This window comes from Heliangelus exortis, unplaced genomic scaffold (genome assembly GCF_036169615.1).
Source record: "Heliangelus exortis unplaced genomic scaffold, bHelExo1.hap1 Scaffold_100, whole genome shotgun sequence".
Lineage (NCBI taxonomy): Eukaryota > Metazoa > Chordata > Aves > Apodiformes > Trochilidae > Heliangelus > Heliangelus exortis.
Window position 1 is genome coordinate 3709 of NW_027285920.1, and position 22152 is coordinate 25860.

At 60.6% G+C, this 22152-nt stretch overlaps 1 protein-coding gene across 3 annotated transcripts; it reads left to right on the forward strand.

The window, feature by feature from the left end:
* The first annotated feature begins 4609 nt into the window (after positions 1 to 4609).
* On the forward strand, positions 4610 to 22038 carry LOC139790617 (rap guanine nucleotide exchange factor 3-like). 3 transcript variants are annotated; one of them, XM_071732488.1, is made up of 23 exons: positions 4610 to 4731; positions 6347 to 6513; positions 6736 to 6820; positions 6941 to 7001; positions 7108 to 7184; positions 7292 to 7438; positions 7532 to 7635; positions 7717 to 7805; positions 8266 to 8344; positions 9022 to 9172; positions 9267 to 9340; positions 10170 to 10209; positions 10772 to 11093; positions 13043 to 13140; positions 16015 to 16140; positions 16781 to 16962; positions 18150 to 18240; positions 18664 to 18714; positions 19671 to 19758; positions 19838 to 19902; positions 20144 to 20198; positions 21177 to 21207; positions 21587 to 22038. In XM_071732488.1, exons 2-23 carry the CDS (start codon positions 6497 to 6499, stop codon positions 22020 to 22022), a joined length of 2469 nt encoding a protein of 822 aa, XP_071588589.1. In that variant the 5' UTR covers positions 4610 to 4731; positions 6347 to 6496; the 3' UTR covers positions 22023 to 22038. The 3 variants fall into 3 exon arrangements, with proteins under 3 accessions (XP_071588589.1, XP_071588590.1, XP_071588591.1); XM_071732489.1 differs by having other exon boundaries at positions 6362 to 6513; XM_071732490.1 differs by lacking the exon at positions 6736 to 6820.
* The last annotated feature ends 114 nt before the right edge of the window (positions 22039 to 22152 follow it).

Consider the following 22152-nt stretch of genomic DNA (forward strand, 5'->3'; position numbering starts at 1 on the left):
AATTCCCATAATTTGAGGAGAGTTCCCATGGATTGAGGACAATTCCCATAATTTGAGGAGCCCCATGGATTGAGGAGAATCCCCATGGATTGAGGAGAATTCCCATGGACTGGGGAGAATTCCCATGATTTGAGGAGCATCCCATGGACTGAGAATTCCCATAATTTGAGGAGAATTCCCATGGATTGAGGACAATTCCCATAATTTGAGGAGCCCCATGGACTGGGGAGAATTCCCAGGATTCGAGGAGCACCCCAATGGCTTCAGGAGAATTCCCATAATTTGAGGAGAATTCCCATAATTTGAGGAGAATCCCATGGCTTGAGGAGCCCCATGGCTTGAGGAGAATCCCCATAATTTGAGGAGAATTCCCATAATTTGAGGAGAATCCCCATGGCTTGGGGAGAATTCCCAAGGAGGTGCCACCTCCCCCAGTTGGGTGCAGCCCCAGTTCCTGTTTGGTTTTGTCACCTCCCGGTCCCCGTTTCCTCCTCCCCGGGGCTGTCACCAGGGCTCAGGGGACAAAGTCCCGGTGTCCCCAGGCTCAGGAAATGTCCCTGAGGAGCTGCTGCCTCCACGGAGCAATTCTGGTTTTCCAGAAACTCCTTTGGACGGGGGCAAAATCCCAGGATTTTCCTCTTCTCCGGGAGATGGAGAAGCTTGGAGGAAAAAGGGGAAAAAGGGGGGGGCAGAGCACCCATCCCAGCACCCATGGGTGGGGGTCCTGGGTCAGGAGGTGCCAGAGTTTCCCCCTGGGTGTTTTTTTTTTCCTCCTTGGAGTCTTTTCCTCTCCTTGGAATTCCCAAAATTGAGGATTTCAGCCAGAAATTGAGGTTCCCCCCCACCCATGGGTGACGAACTCCACTTGTAGGGTGTGTGGGGGTGTCCCCCCCCCCAAAAAAAACCCCAAATAAATGGGGGAGGGGGAGGGAAGAAGGAACCAGCACAAAACTTTCCCTGGAAATGAATTTTTTTCCTCCTTGGAGTCTTTTCCTCTCCTTGGAATTCCCGAAATTGAGGATTTCAGCCAGAAATTGAGGTTCCCCCCCACCCATGGGTGACGAACTCCACTTGTAGGGTGTGTGGGGGTGTCCCCCCCCCAAAAAAAACCCCAAATAAATGGGGGAGGGGGGGGGGAAGAAGGAACCAGCACAAAACTTTCCCTGGAAATGAATTTTTTTTCCTCCTTGGAGTCTTTTCCTCTCCTTGGAATTCCCGAAATTGAGGATTTCAGCCAGAAATTGAGGTTCCCCCCCACCCATGGGTGACGAACTCCACTTATAGGGTGTGTGGGGGTGTCCCACCCCAAAAAAAACCCCAAATAAATGGGGGAGGGGGGGGGGAAGAAGGAACCAGCACAAAACGTTCCCTGGAAATGAATTTTTTTCCTCCTTGGAGTCTTTTCCTCTCCTTGGAATTCCCGAAATTGAGGATTTCAGCCAGAAATTGAGGTTCCCCCCCACCCATGGGTGACGTACTCCACTTGTAGGGTGTGTGGGGGTGTCCCCCCCCCAAAAAAAACCCCAAATAAATGGGGGAGGGGGGGGGGAAGAAGGAACCAGCACAAAACTTTCCCTGGAAATGAATTTTTTTCCTCCTTGGAGTCTTTTCCTCTCCTTGGAATTCCCGAAATTGAGGACTTCAGCCAGAAATTGAGGTTCCCCCCCACCCATGGGTGACGAACTCCACTTGTAGGGTGTGTGGGGGTGTCCCACCCCAAAAAAAAACCCCAAATAAATGGGGGAGGGGGAGGGAAGAAGGAACCAGCACAAAACTTTCCCTGGAAATGAATTTTTTTCCTCCTTGGAGTCTTTTCCTCTCCTTGGAATTCCCGAAATTGAGGATTTCAGCCAGAAATTGAGGTTCCCCCCCACCCATGGGTGACGAACTCCACTTATAGGGTGTGTGGGGGTGTCCCCCCCCCCAAAAAAAACCCCAAATAAATGGGGGAGGGGGGGGGGAAGAAGGAACCAGCACAAAACTTTCCCTGGAAATGAATTTTTTTCCTCCTTGGAGTCTTTTCCTCTCCTTGGAATTCCCGAAATTGAGGATTTCAGCCAGAAATTGAGGTTCCCCCCCACCCATGGGTGACGAACTCCACTTGTAGGGTGTGTGGGGTGTCCCCCCCCCCAAAAACCCCAAATAAATGGGGGAGGGGGGGGGAAGAAGGAACCAGCACAAAACTTTCCCTGGAAATGAATTTTTTTCCTCCTTGGAGTCTTTTTCTCTCCTTGGAATTCCCGAAATTGAGGATTTCAGCCAGAAATTGAGGTTCCCCCCCACCCATGGGTGACGAACTCCACTTGTAGGGTGTGTGGGGGTGTCCCCCCCCCCAAAAAAAAACCCCAAATAAATGGGGGAGGGGGGGGGAAGAAGGAACCAGCACAAAACTTTCCCTGGAAATGACCCCGGAATGGGTGAGGCCACCCCAGGGCAAGGAGCACCCAAAGTTCTCCCAGCACCTTGGGTGCAGAACGGGTCTGACGGGTGCCCCGGAATTTATGGGGTAGGGAGGAGATGAAAGGGTTTGGGGGGGGTTGTTTGGGTAGGGTTGGGGCTTCCCAGGAATCCTCATCCCTCTGGCTGGGAGCTCAGCACCAGGATTAGGGGGGGGAGGAAGAAAAAACTGGGAAAAAAAAAAAAAAAAATTAAAAAAATGAGGTTTAAAAACCCCTCAAGGAGGGGGACACCAAAAATGGGGGGGTGGCCCCAAACCTGGTCCTCAGGTGCTCAGGAGCTGCTTCCTGTGAATTCCCAAAAAATTCATGGGAGAAAATCAGAATTTCAGGTTTTGGGAAGGATCTTGGAGCTCCCGGAGTCCCCACAGGGAGCCCAAATCTTGGGGGGGGAAGGGGGGTTTTGGGGATTTATTGGGTTTTTTTTTCCTTGCTCCCCATCACTCCCATGGGACCACCTGGTCCTCGGTGTCCTCTGCTTTTCCAAGGAATTTTTTTTTTCTTTTTTTCTTTTTTTTCTTTCCTGATGGAATTTGGGATCTTTCCCATGTTTGACAGCTGAATTTTGGGATTTATTTGGGTTTTTTTTTTTTTCCCCCCCAGCTCCTCCTGGTTCTTACTCCCATGGGACCACCTGGTCCTTGGTGTCCTCTGCTTTTCCAAGGAATTTTTTTTTTTTTTCTTTTCCGGGGGGGTTGTTCCCATAACCCGATGGAATTTGGGATCTTTCCCATGTTTGACAGCTGAATTTTGGGGATTTATTTGGTTTTTTTTTTTTTCCCCCAGCTCCTCCTGGTTCTTACTCCCATGGCACCATCGGGTCCTTGGTGTCCTCTGCTTTTCCAAGGAATTTTTTTTTTTCTTTTCCGGGGGGGTTGTTCCCATAACCCGATGGAATTTGGGATCTTTCCCATGTTTGACAGCTGAATTTTGGGGATTTATTTGGGTTTTTTTTTTCCCCCAGCTCCTCCTGGTTCTTACTCCCATGGGACCACCTGGTCCTTGGTGTCCTCTGCTTTTCCAAGGAATTTTTTTTTTCTTTTTTTCTTTTTTTTCTTTCCTGATGGAATTTGGGATTTTTCCCATGTTTGACAGCTGAATTTTGGGGATTTATTTGGGTTTTTTTTTTTTTCCCCAGCTCCTCCTGGTTCTTACTCCCATGGCACCATCGGGTCCTTGGTGTCCTCTGTTTTTCCAAGGAATTTTTTTTTTTTTCCTTTGCGGGGGGGTTGTTCCCATAACCTCATGGAATTTGGGATCTTTCCCATGTTTGACAGCTGAATTTTGGGGATTTATTTGGGTTTTTTTTTTTCCCCAGCTCCTCCTGGTTCTTACTCCCATGGGACCACCTGGTCCTCGGTGTCCTCTGCTTTTCCAAGGAATTTTTTTTTTTCTTTTGCGGGGGGGTTGTTCCCATAACCCGATGGAATTTGGGATCTTTCCCATGTTTGACAGCTGAAATTTTTGGGATTTATTTGGTTTTTTTTTTTTTCCCTCCAGCTCCTCCTGGTTCTTACTCCCATGGCACCATCAGGTCCTTGGTGTCCTCTGCTTTTCCAAGGAATTTTTTTTGGAGTGTGGGGGGGGTCATTTCCATAACCTGCTGGAATTTGGGATGCGGAGCCACCAACTGCTGCTTTATTTTTTTTTTTTTTTCCCTTTTCCAGACCCCACTTCTGGACACCGAAGCCCCCCAGGATTATGGCCACAACCTCACCCAGGTAGGGCCCCCCAGGGAGAGGAATTTGGGAAGAAGATGGAGAAACCTGGGAAAAAACCTGGGAAAAACCTGGGAGAAACCTGGGAGAAAATCCATAGGGAGGGGGTGGGGTCCTCAGTTTGGTTCCGGTTGGGTCCATCCCTTGGCGTTGGTTCTTGATGGGTTGGGGGGAGAGGGGGGGTTCAGGGTGATGGGAAAACACAGAAAATCATCCCCCCCCCCCCCTTTTCCCACCCTCAGGCATCCTCGGAAAAAATCTGGAAAGCCGGGAAGCTCCTTTTCAGCCACCTGAGCAGCACCCAACCCAACCTCATCCGGGACCACAAACATCACCTCCGACACCACAGGTGGGACCAGGGCCACCCCCAGCCCCTCCAGGAGGTGTCCCCCCCTATTTTGGGGTCTGGTTTTGATGTCCCCCCCCCCATCCCAGGAGATGCTGCTCCGGGAAGGAGTTGGTGGATTGGCTGCTGGGCACCGGGGTCGCCATCCAGAGCCGTGGCCAAGCCATTGGCATCTGCCAGGTCCTGGTGGATGGAGGGGTCCTGACCCACGGTGAGGAGCAGAAGACCCCCCCCCCCCCAGTGAGCAGAACCCCCCCAGTGAGCAGAACCCCCCCAGCAAGCAGAAGACCCCCCCCCCATTGCAATGGGTTCCCCCCCCTAGAATCAGACTGATGGGTGCTGGGTGCTCCCTGTGGGTGAGAGAGGTTCTGGAGGCATCTAAGGGGGGTTCCAGATGGAGCCCCATGGTCCAGACTCAAAATGAGGAGCAGAAGACCCCCCCAGGGAGCAGAAGACCCCCCCCCCATTGCAATGGGATCCCCCCCTAGAATCAGACTGATGAGTGCTGGGTGCTCCCCGTGGGTGAGAGAGGTTCTGGAGGCATCTAAGGGGGGTTCCAGATGGAGCCCCATGGTCCAGACTCAAAATGAGGAGCAGAAGACCCCCCCCAGGGAGCAGAAGACCCCCCCCCCATTGCAATGGGTTCCCCCCCTAGAATCAGACTGATGAGTGCTGGGTGCTCCCCGTGGGTGAGAGAGGTTCTGGAGGCATCTAAGGGGGGTTCCAGGTGGAGCCCCATGGTCCAGACTCAAAATGAGGAGCAGAAGACCCCCCCAGGGAGCAGAAGACCCCCCCCCCCATTGCAATGGGTTCCCCCTCTAGAATCAGACTGATGGGTGCTGGGTGCTCCCCGTGGGTGAGAGAGGTTCTGGAGGCATCTAAGGGGGGTTCCAGATGGAGCCCCATGGTCCAGACCCATAATGAGGACCAGAAGACCCCCCCAAGGAGCAGAAGACCCCCCCCCCCATTGCAATGGGTTCCCCCCCCTAAAGGCAGACTGATGGGTGCTGGGTGCTCCCCATGGGTGAGAGAGGTTCTGGAGGCATCTAAGGGGGGTTCCAGATGGCACCCAGTGGGGTCCAGACCCATAATAAGGACCAGAAGACCCCCCCAAGGAGCAGAAGACCCCCCCCCATTGCAATGGGTTCCCCCCCTAGAATCAGACTGATGGGTGCTGGGTGCTCCCCGTGGGTGAGAGAGGTTCTGGAGGCATCTAAGGGGGGTTCCAGATGGCACCCAGTGGGATCCAGACCCATAATGAGGACCAGAAGACCCCCCCAAGGAGCAGAAGACCCCCCCCCATTGCAATGGGTTCCCCCCCTAGAATCAGACTGATGGGTGCTGGGTGCTCCCCGTGGGTGAGAGAGGTTCTGGAGGCATCTAAGGGGGGTTCCAGGTGGCACCCAGTGGGATCCAGACCCATAATGAGGACCAGAAGACCCCCCCAGTGAGCAGAAGACCCCCCCCCCACCACCAAAATGGGATCCCCCCCTTAAATTCCAACTGATGGGTGCTGGGTGCTTCCCATGGGTGCAAAAAGTTCTGGAGGCATCTAAGGGGGGTTCCAGGTGGCACCCAGTGGGATCCAGACCCATAATAAGGACCAGAAGACCCCCCTGGTGAGCAGAAGACCCCCCCACTGCAATGTCCCCCCCCCTAAAGTCAGAGTGATGGGTGCTGGGTGCTTCCCACGGGTGCTGGGTGCTTCCCACGGGTGCTTCCCGTGGGTGCAAAAAGTTCTGGAGGTACCTAAGGGGGGTTTGGAGGTGTCCCCCCCCCCCCTGTGCTGCTGATGTCCCCGGTGCTGTCCCCTGGCAGTGAAGCAGGAGTGGCATTTCCAGGACAAGGATTCCCAGTTCTACCGATTCGCTGAGCTGGAGCTGAGCCCGGAGCCCCACGTGGGGCCCCGAGATTCTGAGGAGCTCCTGGAAGCTTTGAGCTTCTTGGCCCAGTTGGGTCCCGATGCTCTGCTCACCATGGCCCTGCGCAAGCCGTGAGTCACCAGGACCCCCCCAAGGGACATTTTTTAGGGGGTGGGAAGGGTCCCTGGGGTCCCAGAGGTGCTGCTGGGGATGGGTGACCCTTGGGGGAGGAGGAATTGTCCGTCCCGGGGGGGGTTTGTGCGCCCCAGGGAGGGGGCTGCACCCTGGGGAGGGGGATGTGGTGGGGAAGGGGACGTGGAGGTCCCAACCCCCCCCTCCTGGACTCCCCCCAGGCCTTCCCAGAGGACGGAGGATGAGTTGGAGCTCATCTTTGAGGAGCTGCTCCACATCAAAGCCGTGGCTCACCTCTCCAACTCGGTCAGTTTGGGGGGTGGGGGGGTCCCCCAACCTTCTCCCGCTCCCCAAATCTCATCCCTGGGGGTCCCACCCCCCCCCCCTGTCCCCTCCCAGGGTGACCCCGGGGTCTTCTCACCGCAGGTCAAGAGGGAGTTGGCGTCAGTGCTGATGTTTGAGTCCCACCAGAGGGCAGGGACGGTCTGTGAGTGCCACCCGGGGCCATCGGGACCCCTGGGGAAGTGTCCCCAGCTCAGGGTGTGGGGGGGGACACACCCAGAGCCATCGTTGTCCCCCCGTTGTCCCCCCAGTGTTCAGCCAAGGGGACAAAGGCACCTCGTGGTTCATCATCTGGAAGGGCTCGGTCAACGTCGTCACCCACGGCAAGGTGGGTGTCACCCACCCCGTGTCCCCATCCCCCCCTGGGTGGCCTTGGGGTCTCTGTCCCTCACCTTTGTCACCCCCCATCCACCTTGTGTCCCCCCCCCCCCCCAGGGTTTGGTGGCCACCCTGCACGAAGGGGACGACTTCGGGCAACTGGCGCTGGTCAACGACGCGCCCCGGGCGGCCACCATCATCCTGAGGGAGGACAACTGCCACTTCCTCCGGGTGGACAAGCAGGACTTCAACCACATCCTCAAGGTCGGGGTGTCCCCGGGTGAACTTTTGGGGTTCCAGCACCCGGGGAGGCGTTTTGGGGGGGGTTGGGGTCCCACTTGGTGGCTTTTCCCCCAGGACGTCGAAGCCAACACCGTGAGGCTGAAGGAGCACGGGAAGGTGGTGCTGGTCCTGCAGAAAAACCTCCAGGGGGGCCAAGGTGGCACGGGAAGGGGCAGCAGGTGACAGCAAAGTGTCCCCAACCCCTCCTGGGTGACCTCTTGGGGTGGTGGCCCTGATGGAGCCGGTGCTTTGGCCACCAGGTATTTCGTGGTGGCCGGGACGCCGGAGAAGATCCTGGAGCATCTGTTGGAGTTCATGAGGTTGGATGCCACCCTCTACGACCCCGCGGGTAGGTGGGGGCCACACGACCCCCCTGTGTCCCCCCCCTTGTGAGGGGGACAATGTCCTGGGGGTTGGGGACACCGGGGAGGAGCAGCAGCACCCAACGGGTGGCCACGGGGGTGATGGGTGGTGGCCATATGGTGCCAGTTGGTGGCCGTGAGTGTGAGAGGTGGTGGGCATGGAGGTGACAAATGGTGGCCATGGGGGTGATGGGTGGTGGCCATATGGTGCCAGTTGGTGGCCCAGGGGTGCCAGTTGGTGGCCACGGGGGCCATGGGTGGTGGCCATGGGGGTGAGAGGTGGTGGCCATGAAGGGTGATGGGTGGCGGCCGTATGGTGCCAGTTAATGGCGCAGGGATGCCTGTTGGTGGCCATATGGTGCCAGTTGGTGGCCCAAGGTGGCAGTTGGTGGCCCAGGGTGGCAGTTGGTGGCCCAGGGTGACATTTGGTGGCCCTGTCTCTTGCAGACACCCTGCTGGGGGATTTCCTCCTCACCTACACCCTCTTCATGACGACCTCCCAGCTCTGCCGGGCACTGCTGCACCAGTATCCTACTGGGATGGATCCTACTGGGATGAATCCTACTGGGATGGATCCTACTGGGATGGATCCTACTGGGATGGATCCTACGGGGATGGATCCTACTGGGATGAATCCTACTGGGATGGATCCTACTGGGATGGATCCTACTGGGATGCATCCTACTGGGATGGATCCTACTGGGATGGATCCTACTGGGATGAATCCTACTGGGATGGATCCTACTGGGATGAAACCTACTGGGATGGATCCTACTGGGATGAATCCTACTGGGATGGATCCTACTGGGATGGGGGGGGAGAAACACAGCAGGGACCAGGAACAACCCCCCCAGGGCCTCAGATCCTCCTCAGAACTTCTCCAGATCCCGCTCCGTGTCCTCCCTCCCTCCTCCATGTTCTCCAACCCTTCCCCACGCTCTCCAGAACCTTTTCCACGTTTCCCAGACCTTTCCCCTCATTCTCCAGCCCCTTTTCCGTGCTCCCCATCCCCTCCTCCACCTTCCCCATCCCCTTTTCCCACTCCATTCCCTCCATCCCTTCATCCTCCTCCTCGATCCCAACGACCCCAAACCTCCCCCCAGGGACCCGAAGCTCCCAACCTCCCGGGGGTGCCGATCCCACCCGGATTGCTCCCGGGATTCTTTTGGTCCCCGAGTGCTCCTTTCCCTTGACCTCTCCCAGCTTCCGAGCGGAGCCCCTGGAAGGATCCCAGCAGGAAAAAGTCACCTTTTCCCTGCTCAAACGCCGGAAAATCCTGCGGCTGGTGAGCCAGTGGGTGCTGCTCTACGGGCGGGTGCTGCAGGGGGACCTCAGCACCACCTCCCTCCTCCAGGTACCCCCTGGGGATGGCCCCAAAAAGGGGGACGGGGACCTCGACCCCTCGGGGACACCCTCGGTCACCCCCCCACGTCTCCCCCTTCCCGCAGAATTTGGCTGATTTGGCCAGCAGGGACCCCCGGCTGGGCCAGGAGCAGGGACAGGAACGACGGAGACCCCGGGGGTGAGGTCCCTGTCCCCACCATGGGATGTGGCCCCAGGGACACCACCGGTGGCCCCGGACCCTCTCAGAGAAGTTGGGGGGCGGCGACCTTAAAGCCCCCCCAGTGCCACCCCCCCACCCCCCCCCATGGGGACCCCTCCCCACCCAGGGGGATCCAAGCCCATCCCCAATCCTTCAGCACCCCGGGGATGGGGCACCCCCAGCTCCTTGGGGTGACCAGGGACAGACTGGGAGGGGTGGGAGGGACCCCAAAGCCCCCCCCCAGTGTCACCCCCCCTGCCATGGGGACCCCTCCCACCCACCCAGGGGCCTCCAACCCCATCCCAACTTTCAGCATCCCCAGGGATGGGGCAGCCACCCCCAGGATCAGCTCCCGGATCACCTGGGGGGGCTCCAAGGTCCCTTCCAACCCCCCCCATCCCATCCCATCCCATCCCATCCCATCCCATCCCATCCCATAACCTGAAGCCCCCCCAGTGCCACCCCCTCCCCATGGGGACATCCCCACCCAGGGGGCTCCAACCCCATCCCAAATCCCTCAGCACCCCCAGGGATGGGGCACCCACAGCTCCTTGGGGTGACCTGGGACGGACTGGGATGGGTGGGAGGGACCTCAAAGCCCCCCCCAGTGTCACCCCCCCACCCATGGGGACCCCTCCCACCCAACCAGGGGACTGGGTTGGGGGGTGGCAGTGGCTCTCGGAGGTCCCCAGCCTGGGGGTCACCTGGTTACGGGGGGGGTCCCAGTGTTGGGGCAGAGCTGCTCGAGGGTTTTTTTTTTGGGGGGGGGGAAGGGGGGGTCTGACCCAGCCGTGTCCCCTCCCCACAGCCTGGAGAACGGGGACGGCTGCGCTTCCCCCCAGCCCAAGGTAAGGGGGACACTGGGGGGGGGTCACCCCTGTGCCCTGGGGACCCCCATGAGGGGTTGGGGGGGGGTCACCCCTGTGCCCTGGGGACCCCCACGAAGGGTTGGGGGGGTCACTCATGTCCCCTGGGGACCCCCATGAAGGGTTGGGGGGGTCACCCCTGTGCCCTGGGACCCCCATGAGGAGTTGGGGGGGGTCACCCCTGTCCCCTGGGGACCCCCACGAAGGGTTGGGGGGGTCAACTCATGTCCCCTGGGGACCCCCATGAAGGGTTGGGGGGGTCACCCCTGTGTCCTGGGGACCCCCATGAAGGGTTGGGGGGGTCACCCCTGTGCCCTGGGGACCCCCACGAAGGGTTGGGGGGGTCACTCATGTCCCCTGGGGACCCCCACGAAGGGTTGGGGGGGTCACCCCTGTGCCCTGGGGACCCCCATGGGGTGGTGGCTGCAGTGGGGGGGTGGGGGGGGGGGGGGGGGTCCAAGCCCTGTCACCTCTGTCCCCTGGGGACCTCGTGGGGGGTGTCTGGGGGGGGTGTCACCCTCCCCTCTCCCCCCCCCCCCCCCAGCCTCGCACCTCGGGGTCCTGGTTGGGGGTCCAGGATGAGACCCTTCCCAGCAGCTGCACCCTGAGAGCCAGGACAGAGGTAAAGCCCCCCCTGACCCCCCCAGGCTGGGGACTGTCCCCTCCCCTGGGGACCCCGCGGGTCTCTGAAGTGTCCCCTGTGTGTCCCCCCCCCTCAGTTCCCTACGAGATTTACAGACCCGACCACTCCTGCCTGGTCACCCCCCTGCCCATCAACGCCTCCGTCAGGGACATCTTGGGGTCCCTCGCCCCCCAACTCCCCCCGGGCCGGGAACACCTCCTGGTGAAGGTCAAATCCTCAGGAGGTGAGGGGGGACCCGGGGGGGGGGGGTCACAACCTCGGGGGCTCCAAGGGGTCCCACATCCTTGGGGTCCCCAAAAGATGTCACAACTTTAGGGGTTCTCCTGAGGGTCCCAAATCCTCAGGGTCTCCAAGGGATGTCACAATTTTAGGGGTTCTCTTGAGGTCCTGTGTCCTTGGGGTCTCCAAGGGGTCCTCAAGGGGTCCCATGTCCTTGGGGTCCCCAAAGGATGTCCCAACTTTAGGGTCTCTCTTGAGGTCCCGTGTCCTTGGGGTCTTCAAGGGATTCATTCACATTCTTGGGGTCTCCAAAGGGTCCCACGTCCTTGGGGTCTCCAAAGGATGTCACATCCCTGGGGTCCCCAACTTTAGGGGTTCTCTTGAGGTCCTTTGTCCCTGGGATCTCAAGGGGTCCTCAAGGGGTCCCATGTCCTTGGGGTCCCCAAAGGATGTCCCAACTTTAGGGTCTCTCTTGAGGTCCCACATCCTTGGGGTCCCCAAAAGATGTCACAACTTTAGGGGTTCTCCTGAGGGTCCCAAGTCCTCAGGGTCTCCAAGGGATGTCACAATTTTAGGGGTTCTCTGAGGTCCCGTGTCCTTGGGGTCTTTTGGAGATGTCACATTCTTGGGGTCTCCGAGGGGTCCCACATTCTTGGGGTCCCCAAAGGTTGTCACAATTTAAGGGATTCTCTTGAGGTCCCGTGTCCTTGGGGTCCCCAAAAGATGTCACAACTTTAGGGGTTCTCCTGAGGGTCCCAAGTCCTCAGGGTCTCCAAGGGATGTCACAATTTTAGGGGTTCTCTTGAGGTCCCGTGTCCTTGGGGTCTCCAAGGGGTCCTCAAGGGGTCCCATGCCCTTGGGGTCCCCAAAGGATGTCCCAACTTTAGGGTCTCTCTTGAGGTCCCACATCCTTGGGGTCCCCAAAAGATGTCACAACTTTAGGGGTTCTCCTGAGGGTCCCAAGTCCTCAGGGTCTCCAAGGGATGTCACAATTTTAGGGGTTCTCTTGAGGTCCCGTGTCCTTGGGGTCTTTTGGAGATGTCACATTCTTGGGGTCTCCGAGGGGTCCCACATTCTTGGGGTCCCCAAAGGTTGTCACAATTTAAGGGATTCTCTTGAGGTCCCGTGTCCTTGGGGTCCCCAAAGGATGTCCCATCTTTAGGGTCTCTCTTGAGGTCCCGTGTCCTTGGGGTCTTCAAGGGATTCATTCACATTCTTGGGGTCTCCAAAGGGTCCCACGTCCTTGGGGTCTCCAAGGGATGTCCCAACTTTAGGGTCTCTCTTGAGGTCCCACATTCTTGGGGCCTCCAAAAGATGTCACATCCCTGGGGTCTCCAAAGGGTCCCACATCCTTGGGGTCTCCAAGAGGTGTCACATTCTTGGGGTCCCCAAAGGATGTCACTGTTTTAGGGCTTCTCTCGAGGTCCTATATCCTTGGGGTCTTCAAGGGGTCCCACATCCTCGCGGTCTCCCAGGGATGTCCCAACTTCAGGGGTTCTCTTGAGGGTCCCAAGTCCTCAGGGTCCCCAGGGGATGTCCCAACTTTAGGGCTTCTCTTGAGGTCCCACCTCCTTGGGGTCTCCAAAGGGTCCCAAATCCTCAGGGTCTCCAAGAGATGTCACATTCTTGGGGTCCCCAAAGGATGTCACAGTTTTAGGGTTTCACTTGAGGGTCCCAAATCCTCAGGGTCTCCAAGAGATGTCACATTCTTGGGGTCCCCAAAGGATGTCACAGTTTTAGGGTTTCACTTGAGGGTCCCAAATCCTCAGGGTCTCCAAGGGATGTCACATTCTTGGGGTCCCCAAGGGATGTCCCAACTTTTGGGTTTCTCTTGAGGTCCCACTTCCTCGAGCTCCATCCCATGGGCTCCCCCCTTCCCGGGGTGCCCCGTTGCCCCCTCCCCAGTGGGGTTTTGTCCCCCACCCCATTCCTTTGTGTCCCTCCCCACCCCAGAGAAGTTGGGGCTGCAGCCGGACGCTGTTGGGGTCTTCACAGCCCTGGGGCTGAACGAGAAACTTTTTGTGGTCAGCAGGGAGGAGCTGAGCACCCTGGTGAGGGGGGACAGGGGGGGTTTGGGGTTTGGGGTTTGGGGTTTGGGGTTTGGGGTTTGGGGTTTGGGACCCAGCACCCTGGTGAGTGGGGACAGGGGGGTTTGGGGTTTCGAACCCAGCACCCTGGTGAGTGGGGACAGGGGGGGGTTTGAGGTTTGGGGTTTGGGGTTTGGGACCCAGCACCCTGGTGAGTGGGGACAGGGGGGGTTTGGGACCCAGCAGCCTGGTGAGTGGGGACAGGGGGCTTTGGGGTTTGGGGTTTGGGGTTTGGGACCCAGCACCCTGGTGAGTGGGAGACAGGGGGCTTTGGGGTTTGGGGTTTGGGGTTTGGGACCCAGCACCCTGGTGAGTGGGGACAGGGGGGCTTTGGGGTTTGGGGTTTGGGACCCAGCACCCTGGTGGGTGGGGACAGGGGGGGTTTGGGGTTTGGGGTTTGGGACCCAGCACCCTGGTGAGTGGGGACAGGGGGGGTTTGGGGTTTGGGGTTTGGGACCCAGCACCCTGGTGAGTGGGGACAGGGGGGGTTTGGGGTTTGGGGTTTGGGGTTTGGGGTTTGGGACCCCGCACCCTGGTGAGTGGGGGACAGGGGGGTTTGGGGTTTGGGGTTTGGGACCCAGCACCCTGGTGAGTGGGGGCAGGGGGGGGTTGGGGTTTGGGGTTTGGGGTTTGGGACCCAGCACCCTGGTGAGTGGGGACAGGGGGGGTTTGGGTTTGGGGTCCAGCACCCTGGTGAGTGGGGACAGGGGGGGGTTTGGGGTGTGGGACCCAGCACCCTGGTGAGTGGGGACAGGGGGGTTTGGGTTTGGGGTTTGGGGTTTGGGACCCAGCACCCTGGTGAGTGGGGGGGCAGGGGGGGTTTGGGGTTTGGGGTTTGGGACCCAGCACCCTGGTGAGTGGGGACAGGGGGGGTTTGGGGTGTGGGACCCAGCACCCTGGTGAGTGGGGACAGGGGGGTTTGGGGTTTGGGGTTTGGGGTTTGGGTTTGGGGTGTGGGACCAGCACCCTGGTGAGTGGGGACAGGGGGGGTTTGGGGTTTGGGGTTTGGGACCCAGCACCCTGGTGAGGGGGGACAGGGGGGGTTTGGGGTTTGGGACCCAGCACCCTGGTGAGTGGGGACAGGGGGGGTTTGGGGTTTGGGGTTTGGGACCCAGCACCCTGGTGAGGGGGGACAGGGGGGTTTGGGGTTTGGGACCCAGCACCCTGGTGAGTGGGGACAGGGGGGGGTTTGGGGTTTGGGGTTTGGGACCAGCACCCTGGTGAGGGGGGACAGGGGGGGTTTGGGGTTTGGGACCAGCACCCTGGTGAGTGGGGACAGGGGGGGTTTGGGGTTTGGGGTTTGGGACCCAGCACCCTGGTGAGTGGGGACAGGGGGGTTTGGGGTTTGGGGTTTGGGGTTTGGGGTTTGGGACCCAGCACCCTGGTGAGTGGGGACAGGGGGGGTTTGGGGTTTGGGGTTTGGGACCCAGCACCCTGGTGAGGGGGGACAGGGGGGGTTTGGGGTTTGGGACCCAGCACCCTGGTGAGTGGGGACAGGGGGGTTTGGGGTTTGGGGTTTGGGACCCAGCACCCTGGTGAGTGGGGACAGGGGGGGTTTGGGGTTTGGGGTTTGGAACCCAGCACCCTGGTGAGTGGGGACAGGGGGGGTTTGGGGTTTGGGGTTTGGGACCCAGCACCCTGGTGAGTGGGGACAGGGGGGGTTTGGGGTTTGGGGTTTGGGACCCAGCACCCTGGTGAGTGGGGACAGGGGGGTTTGGGGTTTGGGGTTTGGGACCCAGCACCCTGGTGAGTGGGGACAGGGGGGGTTTGGGGTTTGGGACCCAGCACCCTGGTGAGTGGGGGACAGGGGGGGGTTTGGGGTTTGGGTTTGGGACCCAGCACCCTGGTGAGTGGGGACAGGGGGGGTTTGGGGTTTGGGACCCAGCACCCTGGTGAGTGGGGACAGGGGGGGTTTGGGGTTTGGGATTTGGGGTTTGGGACCCAGCACCCTGGTGAGTGGGGACAGGGGGGTTTTGGGGTTTGGGGTTTGGGACCCAGCACCCTGGTGAGTGGGGGACAGGGGGGGTTTGGGGTTTAGGGTTTGGGACCCAGCACCCTGGTGAGTGGGGACAGGGGGGCTTTGGGGTTTGGGGTTTGGGACCCAGCACCCTGGTGAGTGGGGACAGGGGGGGTTTGGGGTTTGGGGTTTGGGGTTTGGGACCCAGCACCCTGGTGAGTGGGGACAGGGGGGGTTTGGGGTTTGGGGTTTGGGACCCAGCACCCTGGTGAGTGGGGACAGGGGGGGCTTGGGGTGTGGGGTTTGGGACCCAGCACCCTGGTGAGTGGGGACAGGGGGGGTTTGGGGTTTGGGGTTTGGGACCCAGCACCCTGGTGAGTGGGGACAGGGGGGGTTTGGGGTTTGGGGTTTGGGGTTTGGGACCAGCACCCTGGTGAGTGGGGACAGGGGGGGTTTAGGGTTTGGGGTTTGGGGTTTGGGACCCAGCACCCTGGTGAGTGGGACAGGGGGGCTTTGGGGTTTGGGGTTTGGGGACCCAGCACCCTGGTGAGTGGGGACAGGGGGGGTTTGGGGTGTGGGGTTTGGGACCCAGCACCCTGGTGAGTGGGGACAGGGGGGGTTTGGGGTTTGGGACCCAGCACCCTGGTGAGTGGGGACAGGGGGGGTTTGGGGTGTGGGGTTTGGGGTTTGGGGTGTGGGAACCAACACCCTGGTGAGTGGGGGGCAGGGGGGGTTTGGGGTTTGGGGTTTGGGACCCAGCACCCTGGTGAGTGGGGACAGGGGGGGTTTGGGGTGTGGGACCCCCCCAAAAAAATGATCTTTGGGGTTGCGGTGCCTGCGGAGGAGCTGAGGGGTTTGGGGGGGGTTGGGTGTCCCCACAGAGCCCCCACCCCGAGCAGTTGGGTCCCCAGTTGGGATCCTGGGAAACCTTGGAGCTCCTCAGCTCCCGGGATTTGGCTGCGCAGCTGACGGAGAAGGATTGGGGCCTCTTCGGGAGCATCCACCAGGTGGGGGTCTTGGGGGGCTTTGGGGTTTTTTTTGGGGTTTTTTGGGTCTTTTTTGGGTTTTGGGTTTTTTGGGGTTTTTGGGTTTTTTGGGGTTTTGGGGTTTTTTTGGGTTTTTCAGGGTTTTTTGGGGTTTTTTTGGTCTTTTGGGGTTTTTCGGTTCTTTGGGTCTTTTAGGTTTTTGGCTTTTTTTTGGTTTTGGGGGTTGTTTTGGGGGGGTCATTTGTGTCTTCTGGGTCTCTTGGGGTTTTTTTGAGGGCTTTTTGGGGTTGTTTTTTCCTTTTTTCCTGGGTCTTTTGGGGGCTTCGGGGGTTTTTTTTTGTTTGTTTGTTTGTTTTTTGGGGTCTTTTGGGTTCCTTCGGTTTTTTGGGGTCTTTTTGGGTTTTTTGGGTTTTAGGGGGTTTTTTTTTGGTTTTTTTTGTCTTTTGGTTTTGGGTCTTTTGGTTTTTTGGGCATTTTTTGGGTTCTTTGGTTTTTGGGGGGGTTTTTTTGGGTTTTTTGGTTTCTGAGGTTTTTTTGGGGGGTCTTTTGTGTTTTTAGGGGGGAGATTTTGTCTTTTGGATATTTTGGGTTTTTTGGGGGGGGTTTTTTTTGGGGTTTTTTTTGTGGGTTTTTTCCAACTGCCACCCTTGTCCCTTTGCAGGTGGAGATGATCCACTACATCGTGGGGTCCCAGAAGTCCCAGGAGGTGACCACGGCCAACCTGGAGCGGGTTCTGCGGCGCTTCAACCACCTCCAGTTCTGGGTGGTCACCGAGCTTTGCCTCTGCCCCGAGCTCCCCCCCAGGGCTCAGCTGCTCCGAAAATTCATCAAACTGGCAGCACAGTCAGTGCCCCCCCCCCCCCCCCCAATCCCACACCCCCAAAATTGGACACAGAGGGACCTTAAAGTCCCCACAGGGACCTCCCCAACCCCATCCCCAATCCCTCAGCACCCCCAGGGATGGGGCACCCACAGCTCCTTGGGGTGACCTGGGATGGACTGGGATGGGTGGGAGGGACCTCAAAGCCCCCCCAGTGTCACCCCCCCCTGCCCATGGGGACCCCTCCCCACCCACCCAGAGGGCTCCAACCCCATCCCCAATCCCTCAGCACCCCCAGGGATGGGGCACCCACAGCTCCTTGGGGTGACCTGGGATGGACTGGGGTGGGTGGGAGGGACCCCAAAGTCACCCCCCCCCTGCCATGGGGACCCCTCCCACCCACCCAGGGGGCTCCAACCCCATCCCAACTCCATCAGCATCCCCAGGATCAGCTCCTGGATCACCTGGGGGAGCTCCAAGATCCCTTCCAACCCCCCCATCCCATCCCATCCCATCCCATAACCTGAAGCCCCCCCAGTGTCACCCCCCCTGCCATGGGGACCCCTCCCACCCACCCTGGGGGCTCCAAGCCCATCCCAACTTTCAGCACCCCCAGGATCAGCTCCTGGAGCATCTTGGGGGCTCCAAGGTTCCTTCCAACCCCCCCACCCCATCAGCTGAAGCCCCCCTGCCATGGGGTTGGGCGGGAGGGACCCCAAAGCCCCCCCAGTGTCACCCCCCCTGCCATGGGGACCCCTCCCACCCACCCAGGGGGCTTCAACCCCATCCCAAATCCTTCAGCATCCCCAGGATCAGCTCCTGGATCACCTGGGGGGGCTCCAAGGTCCCTTCCAACCCCCCCATCCCATCCCATCCCATCCCATCCCATCCCATCCCAACCCATCCCATAACCTGAAGCCCCCCCAGGGTCACCCCCCCTGCCCTGGGGGTTGGGTGGGAGGGACCTCCAAGCCCCCCCATGGGGACCCCTCCCACCCACCCCAGGGACCTCCAAGCCCATCCCAACCTCCCCTTGGGATTTCCCAGGGATGGGGCACCCACAGCTTCTTGGGGTGACCTGGGACAAACTGGGATGGGTGGGAGGGACCTCAAAGCCCCCCCCGGTGTCACCCCCCTTGCCCATGGTGGGGGTCTCCAAGCCCCATCCCAACTTTTGGGATCTTCCCGGGATTTTTCTCTCCCCCCCCAGCCTGAAGGAGCAGAGGAACCTGAATTCCTTCTTTGCGGTGATGTTTGGGATCAGCAACCCGGCCGTGAGCCGCCTGGCCAAGACCTGGGAGGTGACAGGGACTTGGGGACCCCCAAAACCCCCCCCCAAAACCCCCCCGGGTCCCCTGGGCTTGGAAAAGGAGAGGGGGGAGCCGGGGGGGATCCTGGAATGGGGAAGATGGGGAGGGGGATGCAGGGAGGGGGCTTTGGGGGGGTGATGGGGGGGTCTTAGGGGAGAGGTTTTTAGGGGGGGTGATGGGGGGGGTTTATGGGGAGGAGGTTGATGTGGGGGGATTAATGGGGGGGTTGATGGGGAGGGGCTTTTGGGGTGGGGTCTCTGGGGGGGATTAATGGGGGGGTTGGTGAGGGGGTCTCTGGGGGAGGGGGTTGATGGGAGGGGTTTGATGGAGGGGGGGGTTTCTGGGGGTGTCTCTTGGGGGGATCTCTGGGGGGTGGTGTCCGGGGTGACCCCCTGGTGCCCCCCCCCTGCCCAGAGGCTGCCCCACAAGATCCGGAAGCTGCACACAGCAATGGAGAGGATGCTGGTGAGCAGGGACAGCACGGGAACCCTGTCCCCAATGTCCCCAACGTCCCCCATGTCCCCCCATAACCCCCATAGCCCCCCTGTCCCCCGTGTCCCCCATGTCCCCTATGTCCCCAACATCCCCAGTGTCCCCCATATCCCTCCCATTTCCCCCATGTTCCCATATCCCCTGTGTCCCCCATGTCCCCTGTGTCCCCCATGTCCCCTGTGTCCCCTCAATATCCCCCATACCCCCAATGTCTCCCCAATGTCCCCAACGTCCCCCCAATGTCCCCAATGTCCCCACACCCCCTACATCCCCCATATCCCCAGTGTCCCCCATATCCCCCATGTCCCTCTGTGTCCCCAACGTCCCCAACGTCCCCCCATAACCCCCATATTCCCCATATCCCCCCTGTCCCCTGTGTCCCCCATGTCCCCCATGTCCCCTATGTCCCCAGTATCCCCAGTGTCCCCCATATCCCTCCCATTTCCCCCATGTTCCCATGTCCCCTGTGTCCCCTCAATATCCCCCATATCCCCAATGTCTCCCCAATGTCCCCAACGTCCCCCCAATGTCCCCACACCCCCTACATCCCCCATATCCCCAGTGTCCCCCATGTCCCTCTGTGTCCCCAATGTCCCCCTATAACCCCCATATTCCCCATATCCCCCCTGTCCCCTGTGTCCCCCATGTCCCCTATGTCCCCAGTATCCCCAGTGTCCCCCATATCCCTCCCATTTCCCCCATGTTCCCATGTCCCCTGTGTCCCCCATGTCCCCTGTGTCCCCTGTGTCCCCTCAATGTCCCCCCAATGTCCCCACACCCCCTACATCCCCCATATCCCCCTGTGTCCCCCATATCCCCAATGTCCCCCGTATCCCTCATGTCCCCATGTCCCTCTGTGCCCCCAATGTCCCCGATGTCCCCAATGTCCCCGATGTCCCCGATGTCCCCAATGTCCCCGATGTCCCCAGGACCCCTCCTGGAACCACCGTGTTTACCGTCTGGCCGTGGCCAAGCTCAGCCCCCCCCTCATCCCCTTCGTGCCCCTGCTCCTCAAAGGTGGGTGCTGCCCATTGGGGACCCCCTGGGGACACTCTGGGGACATTTTGGGGACTGACCCCTCCCTCCCCCCCCCCAGACATGACCTTCATCCACGAGGGGAACCGCACGGTGGCCGAGAACCTCATCAACTTTGAGAAGATGGTGAGAAAAGGGGGGGCTGGGACTCCCTGGACCACCCCACCCCCCCTTAACTTTGGGGTCCCCACTGTCCCCAAATTGTCCCCCGGGGTGCAGATCCCCGGGGATCCCCCCCATGCCCCCTGTCACCCCGTGTTGGGGACACTGGGGGGGGTGACACAGGGGGAGGTGACACCGGGGGGGGGGTGATGTGGGGATTTGGGATCAGAGGTGACAGGAGGGGACATTTGTGCTCTGCGTGCAGCACATGATGGCAAAAAGTGTCCGGGTGCTGCAGAGCTGCAGGGGACACCCACACGGTGAGGGGACAGGGGACAGGGGACGTGGGGACAGGGGGATGGGGACAGGGACACGGGGATGGGGACACAGGGACACCCACACGGTGAGGGGACAGGGGACAGGGGACGTGGGGACAGGGGGATGGGGACAGGGACACGGGGATGGGGACACGGGGACACCCACATGGTGAGGGGACAGGGGACAGGGGACGTGGGGACAGGGGGATGGGGACAGGGGGATGGGGACAGGGACACGGGGATGGGGACATGGGGACACCCACATGGTGAGGGGACAGGGCACAGGGGACGTGGGGACAGGGGGATGGGGACAGGGACACGAGGATGGGGACATGGGGACACCCACACGGTGAGGGGACAGGGCACAGGGGACGTGGGGACAGGGGGATGGGGACAGGGACACGAGGATGGGGACATGGGGACACCCACATGGTGAGGGGACAGGGGACGTGGGGACAGGGGGGGGACGTGGGGATGGGGGTAGGGATATGGGGATGGGGACACGGGGACGGGGACACGGGGACAGGGGGGTGGGGACAGGGGTGGGGACATGGGGATGGGGACACGAGGACAGGGGGATGGGGACACGGGGACACCCACACGGTGAGGGGACTCGGGGACAGGGGATGTGGGGACTCGGGGACAGGGGAGAGGGGACATGGGGGCAGGGGTGGGGACACAGGGATGGGGACCTGGGGATGGGGACACGGGGACAGGGGTGGGGATGTGGGGATGGGGACATGGGGAAAGGGGAGGGACACAGGGATGGGGACACAGGGATGGGGACATGGGGATGGGGACACGGGGACACGGGGATGGGGATATGGGAATGGGGGCCTGGGGATGGGGGTGGGGACACGGGGAAAGGGGAGGGACACAGGGATGGGGACACAGGGATGGGGACACGGGGACAGGTCTGAGGTCCTGTTCCCCCCCCCAGCTCCCCTCTCCCCCCTTCGCCCCCGCTCCCCCCCCCGCCAGGAGGAGCCCAAAGGCCTCAGGATCTCCTCCTGTACGTCTGGGGACACCCGGAGGGGACACCCGGGAGGGGACATCCCTGGGGAGGGGACATCCCTGGGGAGGGGTCACATGGGGACAGCTTCGGGGGGGGAGAGGGATGGAGGGGATGGAGGGGGGGATGGAAAGGATTCAGGAGCTGAGAGGGGATCCGGGGGGGGGGAAGGAGAGGACCCAGGAGGGAATCCAGAGGGAATGGAGGGGATGGAGGGGATTGAGGAGGGGCTGGAAGGGATTTGGGAGGGGATGGGATCCAGGAGGGAATGGAAGGGATCCAGGGGGGGCTGGAGGGGATCCAGGGGGGGGCTGGAAGGGAAGGGGAGGGAAGGGAAGGGAGTCCCGGGTGTTCCCATCCTGCTCGGGGCTGTCCCCAGGTTCGGAGCTGTCCCTGAGCCTGCGCAGCTCCCTCTCCAGTTGGGATTTTCCGCCCCTCGGAGCCATCGATCGCCAGCAGGAGCTGCTGAGGCTCTCCCGGGAGCTGGAGCCCTGAGGGGGACAGAGGGGACACCCCCGGGGTGGGCACTGTCCCCGAGGGGTGGCTCTGGAGCCCCGGGAGGGGACATCTGCACCCCCTCCCCCTTCTGCCGCCCGTCCCGGGGGTCCCGGCTCGGAGGGGTCCCCATCCTCCTGGTGACATCGGAGATGGAGGAGGGGACACCCCGACTGTCCCCAGGGCCACCCCCTCTGTCCCCAAGGGTGGCAGGGGACATCCCTACCCCTCAATGTCCCCGTGTCCCCCCCTCCTGGAGCACTCGGAGTCTTCTCAGGGTGAATTTGTGGGAATTCCCCCGTGGGAATCGCTCCAAATAAAATTCCTGATCCCAAATCGACCTGGGCTGGAGCTGTGCGGGTGGCAAGGGGACCCCCCGGACCCCCAGGTCCATCCCAGGACCCCCAGATTCATCCCAGGAACCCCAGATCCATCCCAGGAACCCCAGAT

Coding starts and splice junctions, on each gene's coding strand:
- LOC139790617 (XM_071732488.1), top strand. Junction 7,636..7,716: donor GGCACGGGAAGGGGCAGCAG/GTGACAGCAAAG, acceptor TTTGGCCACCAG/GTATTTCGTGGTGGCCGGGA. Junction 9,173..9,266: donor GCACCACCTCCCTCCTCCAG/GTACCCCCTGGG, acceptor CCCTTCCCGCAG/AATTTGGCTGATTTGGCCAG.